General features: G+C 54.2%; 1 protein-coding gene across 1 annotated transcript; it reads right to left on the reverse strand.

The window, feature by feature from the left end:
- Positions 1–967: 967 nt before the first annotated feature.
- DICSQDRAFT_94235 (uncharacterized protein) lies at positions 968–2691 on the reverse strand. The gene is made up of 6 exons (XM_007371264.1): positions 2401–2691; positions 2246–2326; positions 2069–2172; positions 1896–2006; positions 1468–1842; positions 968–1390 (listed from the first exon to the last, which is right to left on the reverse strand). The coding sequence occupies exons 1-6, from the start codon at positions 2543–2545 to the stop codon at positions 1178–1180; spliced, it is 1029 nt and encodes a 342-aa protein (XP_007371326.1). The 5' UTR covers positions 2546–2691; the 3' UTR covers positions 968–1177.
- Positions 2692–7124: the final 4433 nt, after the last annotated feature.

A 7124-nucleotide genomic window follows, 5' to 3' on the forward strand; every position in this document is an offset into this window, starting at 1 on the left:
TATGAACTTAGTGAGAACCGGTCAGCGCTGGCGGGGAGATAGGATCTCTCCTGAGCCTCAGCATCAAAAATCGTCATTAAGTTGAGAATGTCAACTTTGACGTCGAAATTCAATACATCGTCCAGTTGCTTGCCTCGTTGTTATCTCCGGAGGTCAACAATACTGTACAGACGAAACACTTCATGGAAGGCTCCCATGAGGGAGGGGATTCGAACCCCGTTCTCCTCCTTCAACGAAGGTGTCGGAACCATCCAACAGTTTTGACTTTCGTCAGCGAACGCCATATTACCCCAAGATCCTCTTGTAGGGATGCCGTACTCTGTATTGTCGAGTTTTGGCTCGAGTCAGACGAAACACTGTATGTACACAGCAAGTCGAAGCTATAGACGCGCGCCCAATACGGTGCAAATTGCCAATTGCATCTCGATGTCAGCAGCGCTCATCCGACCCTGCCTGCCCTGAAGACAGTCGCGTATATAAAGAGGCTCCCTAGCCTGACTATTTCCCCATTCTTGTGCTCGGGCACGTACTGTCGCCAGTGAGGTCTTTACCGAGGCACAGTCTTTTGCTGATTGCAAATTACACATCCGAACACGTCTGTTAGCTTCGGCTTTCAGCAATTTTTGGAACACCCCCTCCTCTCCTCTATCCAGGAGAATTTTTGTGTAATTATGTTGGTGCGAGATTAGTTTAGCTTAGTGTTTGTACGTCGATAGTGTCGCAATGCATTTGCTTGTTGCGAATAACTTCGGACCATTTGTCGCTGATCGCTGTCGACTAGGCATTCATGCTGAAAATGAATATGAGCTTGTGTGTCTTAGTAGTGCCCGTGCCTATGGTGATTGGGGGACTCCAAGGTCCCCATGCTCATGCGCTGCTGCACTTGTACGTTATATCGGAAGTGACAATCACTCCAAGTCGACACGGTTGGTGGGAGTCATTCGAGGACGGTGCACCTCAGGTCTTTGGACTGCCGGATGTAAATTGGGGTGTGTAAGGTGATACAGGTGTATGGTATTAGGGAGAAATCATCGTGCATGTACGTCCGTATCCGCACTCAGGCCACATCACTGTAATCTCAGCGTCCATTGCTCGTCATCTCACTGAGTCGAGCCATCGCTACCACCTCCCTCATGCACTGTGCGCACGAACTCTCGCAATGCCCCATGTCGTCCGCTCAGAACCTCTCCATCGGAGGCGGGTACCCGCGGCCGCCATTGCCATATAGCTGCTTCCCGCTTACGCCACCCACAAGACTTGCAGGCGGGCCTCCGTGCGTGTAGTTGCTTGCAGAGTCTTCATCACCGTAATCGGTGCCACCAGCCAGAAGCGGATCCTTGACTTCCCAGACAGTCGCCTTCGATCCGACGGAGAACTCGAGGTCTTCGCGCTGGATGATAGAAGTTGCGCCCAGTGAGTATCCTGTGTGATGCGCCGAGATGGGATGGATAATTGAAGAAAACGCACCGTGATGCTATCCCAGTACTTGTAGACCATCATGACGCTAAGCAGCATGCAAAGGGTGAAGAAGAAGAGACCGTCGATGTAGTGCTTGATCGCGTCACAGATCGTGACCGAGAAGGCGAAAAGGATGACTTGGGCAACGGTGAAGAAGGCGGTGCCGAAGACTATGTCACCAATAGGCCAACGATCCTCGAGGGTGCGGAAGACAAGGACGAGCTGGGAGACGATATAGATGACGGTGCAGACAAGCGGCCAGAGAATGTAGACGATCCACAGGCCAATCGGCTTGGCATAGTCAAATCCGGCGATCTTCTTGAACGTTGCAATCGCGATGAAGAAGGACACGCCGAATATGACAAGGGTGGATATCCGCAGGAGCTGCAATGCAACTTGAGCCCAGTCACCTAGGCAGAGATGGCGGCCTTACTAACCCATAGTGACAGAGGCGTGCCATCTTCTGCGAACTGGAAACCGACAAAGCCGTTGATGAGAAGACAGGTGTATGCGCCAGCAACGAGACCTGTGTAGATTGCGGCAAACCACTGAATATGCCACAGTCGTAGATCAGCGCAGGACGAGAGTGAAATGGTGGGAGATGACATACGGGATAGCTGACGTTGGCCGAAGGGATGATGCCGGAGTCAAGGAAGATGGCCAAAAGCTCTATTATCGCGTAGAGGTAGAAGAACATGAGGATTTCCTTGCGACCTGAACGTAACAGCGATCCCAAACATGTTGAGCGCAACCTAGTTCGGGTATGTCATGTCGAGAGAAAACGCACCGACTGCCGTGTACTTGCTGCGAATGTGGAAGATCATGATGCCCGTCATGAATATTGCGACAATATGCACGAAACATGTCGCTTCAGACGCATGATCGTAGAGGTAGTTCCGTGAGACAGAGAGCCACCAGAAGAGACTTGATCACGGTACTCACAAGGCTGGAATATGAGTGTCCCCGATATCTCAACATTCCTGCTGTAGCATGAGGGCTCGATGCCTTGGCTGGAGCCGATGAGAGGGCAGATGACGAGGGCTGCAGTCTGGCAAATTGCGTCAAAGGAACCAAATTGGATCCCCATGGCAGAGGGAGAAGAACGAGAGACTCAGTCGGTCAAGAGAGTGTATGGAGGCCAGGCAGAGTGTGAGGTGTAAGATGCGAGTCGACAAGGGGATGAGATGGGCGGTGGGGTATGCGGGGAATCCTGTCGGCGTCGAGGTCGTCGTAGCTGATAGCAAGCAACGCTCCTCCCGCCCTCGGCGACTGCCGTGACACTGTGACATTGTGTAACCCCGGCCCTCCTCCTCGATCGTATCCATGCCCTGGCTCTCTCGTCGTAGACACATAGACAGTCGGCTCTTAACTATCGCATGCACATCTCTGTTAGCTAGAGTATAAGGTCTCTCCAATGTGGAGCCGCGTTCGACGCTAGGGCAGGACGCGTGAAAATGCTTTTTCCGCTAGTCTCTGTTGTGGTAACTGCAACGACCTTGCTTGTGATACATGCTTTAAGCTTGTGACCCTGATCTCCACCGTTCCTGCTGTTCGCTCGCACCATATTTCGGTGCAGTTATTGGTGGGAGATACATGCATCAACCTGGCCTCTACCAGGACTGCTGTGCCATACCCCTCTCAATCAAGGTGTACAGGTGCTATGTGCACAAAGACGTCTGAATAGAGTCCCGCTCCATCCGACATGTCATGGAAGTAAGCAGGCGGTCTCATTCGAGCTACCAGTCGTCCCTCCTGGCGCAGCGTGGTACAATCTCCGACTCGCGGGCACTTATACCTAATACGTGCTGGGACAACGAATTGCGGCTCACGGCTCGACAGCCCCATTGATTCTTGCTCCAATGAGTGCTGCTTATCAGATGAACCACGGTAATCCAGTGCAATCGCGGTTTGCATGATCTAGCTCACCTCTGGTTCGGAGGTTCGGGATGGCAATGCATGTCGTTGCAGTCACAGACGTATGGAAGGGACTAGGTATATGTTAACTCGTCAGGTAGACCGCTTCGTTGTGTTCCGAGAAGCAGATGGCAGCACTCCGATTCATGGAGAGAATTGAAGGAGCTGCCGCAATCGCCATGCAAAACACGCTGGGGTCTGCTAGTCCGCGGTGCGTGTTCCCTTCCTGGGACACCTGATGTGTGATTGAGTACAGCAATATCAATATGTACATAGCAAACCCATGCCTTATGCTCGCAGTTCAGGAAGCGCTACGCCCTATGGAATCGGACCGGACCAAAGTTGTCAATAATTATAGCGTGTGCGCAGTGGAGCCTCCATGAAGGGCGTATCGCAAGACAATAATATTGGCTTCCAACTACGCCGAAGCAGGATAGTGCATATGTGCCGGACCATGTGAAGGACTGCGGTTTCGTCGCCGACAAGCACAAAGGCCAGAACAAGCACCGGCGCCCAGCCCTCTCAGGCTGTACGTATGGGCGCCGACTACCATTTGCCTTCGCCTACGCCTCGACAAGACCTTCGTTGAGCCATATCGAGGAGCTGCGCCGACCGACTCTTGAGATTGGACGTCCAGCAACCTTGCAGGGAAACTTGTTTGAGTCCTCCCAACGAGGGCTAAACAAACGCTCCGATGAACGGGCCGCGCGATGATCTACGCTGTACCTTGGCCGTAAGAAGAAAGGAAAAATTAGGGCAGAAGGCGACACCGGCGAGGCCAAAGCTTCAGCGGGGTCAGCAGAAGAATGCACTGGAAGCTGAGCGCGGCTCAGCTGGTAACGCGGGACGAAACCCATAGAGTAAAGTTCCATCTGCGGATGGAGATATACTCATTTGCTCGCGACGGAAGATGTTGGCAGGGTAAATATGCAGTTACAATCGATCTGCGCGAAATATGAGAATAACCGTTTGTAGGTGTTGTTGCTCCCCTCTTGGGCCGCGGACGGCAACGACTCTTCCGCGCGAGGTCCGTCGGAGTGGAGACAGGGTCCGAATGGCGGGCGTCGAGGGGTCAAATGGAAGCAGTCATTGCGCCGACGTCAGCTTGCAGCACCGCAGGCTCGCCGCTGACGGACGTGAAAATGCGGGCTCGGCGTGTTGGTCTTCAGTGTTCCTGAACAGTGTCGCCGCCATCAGCCAGTGTGGTGGCAGGTCTGTGTCGTCCATGGGCGTGGCACTGAAGGCGAGAATCACCTGGAGGCCTGCAAGCGCTGTGAGCGGATAGCAGATGGCTGGCTGTGGGGATGATCTACTACTCCGCGGGTGAGACAGAGAGGCAAATCCATCCTGCAACCGTCAGTACTGTGCGGTGATTCTTGTTTTGGCCGGGGTGGGCGCCTGTGAGGGAGGGACGGCACAGGCACGATCTGCGTCTGGATCGGGATCATACGTGGACGAACGGGGGCGGTCCTCTCTCAGATGCGCCTTGGATCTCAGCCCGATCTGCCCTCACCGTCTCGGCATCTCATCATTAACTGCCTCCACTCCTCCAGCGTAGCGCTACTTATGTACATACTTTTCAACCACATTCTCGCTCCGTTTCATGTTCCATGCCCATCCACGCTCCTATTGTCCCCGCGAACCCCATGTCTGCATCCGCTCGGCCTTTCCCGCCCTCACACCACTCGGTACGCATTCGCTTTTTCCTCGCCCCGCACGGCCATCGGACCGCTCCATCCGGCCTCTTCTCTTGCCACGTCACAGCGCGTCGCAGCCTGCAACAATGAAATTGACAGCAATTCCTTGGAAAGTATCCCTCATGGCCCGCTTCCTGTGCGCATATCTCGAAACCAGATAGTTCCTGCTCATCTGTTCGGTCGCCTGCAAGACGGTGTTACTCTCAACAAATTCCTGCACATGTGACGGAGAAGTCTGTTAGCACCAATCTATCATCACCGTCATCCCGCTTCGCCCGCTGTTGCGTTCGTCTATTGGAATGTAAGTACTTATCTGACATATCTCAAAGACATCGTGTGATCGCATGACAGGTCCGAGACCCACGATCTTGACTCTGTAGCTCCGGAGCGCGCGGGACCATGTACCGATGTTGCATTACCATTGTTCCCATTGACAATCATTTCCAACCGCTCTCGTATTGTCCGCAAGTTGCCTACAGCCCTCCCAACCCCAGCGCTCTGACCATCAATTCCGCTGAGCGCTGCGCCGCCCAATTCCAAGTCTGCTTCAAGCCCAAACGTGGGCCATCTCCGGGACGTCCCCCACGACGTGCCACTTTACGATAAACTTATGTCCTCTGTCGCTTCGCCGTCGCAGCTCCATCTTCGCCGCCGCGAACGTAAACTAGACGCCTGCGGGACTAGACATCCGCTTTCCTCGACGCATATACTTACTCATGGGTTCGCTGCGGCAGTTATAGAGTTATCGTCACTGGGCGAGACAAATGGGCGGTACCTGTAATCGCATACCTCCCTTCTAACTGGCAACATCCGACACGCCGCTCGCTCCAGCCCTTCTGATGATCGCCTTCGTCGCTCTGGGTATGGTAGCGGCGAAGTGGTGCCACTGAGGAGATGGGTGTGGAACATCTGACTCCAGGGAAGGCGTAGCGACGGCACAGGACTCGATTGAGCACCTTTGTCCCCCGCTTACAGCCTCCGCACGCTCACGCTGATGCCGCGCGCGTGTCGCAGAACACTCGGTATGAGAGCGACATACCATCAATGGGATGCCAGACAACGGCAGACGTCCATTGGGGGTACCACGCTGACAAGCGGCACGTTGCGTTGCCACGTATCGGCGAGCGCGCTCCTCTGCATTCAACGCTCGATGTGTGCCTTGTTTGGATGATACACGAAGCCGAATTGGAACAAGCAACTCGAAGCTGAAATCACGAAGCCGCCTGCACCGGTCACGCCTTGACCGTTCCAGACACAGACACACGATAACTTGGATGGACAGGATGGACGGTACCTACTATGTGATATCACCCATCCGTGATACATTCTGCAAATGATCGCCCAGTCGCCGCTGGCGCAAGCGCGTTGTCTGTCCTTGACCCGTGAGCGATCAGGACACGCAATACGCCCAAGTGTCGCCCGGTCTCCACCAGTCCTCCTTAGCGCAGAACGACAACAACCTGTTCGCAGCCAGCTCCGACAGTCCCTGGAAGTTCTCTGCTGCGCGTTCGCGAACGGACGGACGTAGCAGCACCCAGCCCCGCGCGACCCTGCATAGAACTGCAGGTACATGATTGACGGGGGTGTCTGACAATTCTCGTAAGCAGAGCTATAACGACGCCGACGCGCGTACCTCCCAATCAAGCGACGCGGCTTGTGTATGGCCAGCGGCCGTCTTGGTACCGTTCTCGTCCGGAGCCGGTGAGGTTATTCATCAATACTTGGTTTATCTACGCCAACAGGACTGGAATTACAATAGGACCGCCATCGGCCACGGCATCAACGATTAGAGCAATGAGGAAACAGAAGACACCGGCAATCGGGTCTTCCTCTGTCGTTCGCGTTCCGAGCGCGGGGTCCCGGCGTCTGAGGTTAACAGGTTATCTCATTTACCGTGCCGCAGGAATTGCTGTATTAGTATAACGTTCGCAAGCTCTGATGACGAGTATAGGTGCTAGGTAGTCTGCAAGTACGCGAGATACGTTCCGACAACGGCCCCTTCTGTCGCTAAGCACACCCAAATGATAGTCTAGATTGGTTTGGAGCTTATTTTGC

Source organism: Dichomitus squalens (genome assembly GCF_000275845.1).
Source record: "Dichomitus squalens LYAD-421 SS1 unplaced genomic scaffold DICSQscaffold_95, whole genome shotgun sequence".
NCBI classification, from domain to species: Eukaryota; Fungi; Basidiomycota; class Agaricomycetes; order Polyporales; family Polyporaceae; genus Dichomitus; species Dichomitus squalens.

Bases quoted from the DNA above. Each gene is read 5' to 3' on its own strand.
- DICSQDRAFT_94235 (XM_007371264.1), bottom strand. From the start codon at position 2,545: ATGGGGATCCAATTTGGTTCCTTTGACGCAATTTGCCAGACTGCAGCC. The intron at 1,843-1,895 runs GTTAGTAAGGCC...GTTGCATTGCAG, and splicing joins GCACGCCTCTGTCACTATGG to CTCCTGCGGATATCCACCCT. The intron at 1,391-1,467 runs GTGCGTTTTCTT...TCTATCATCCAG, and splicing joins AGTACTGGGATAGCATCACG to CGCGAAGACCTCGAGTTCTC.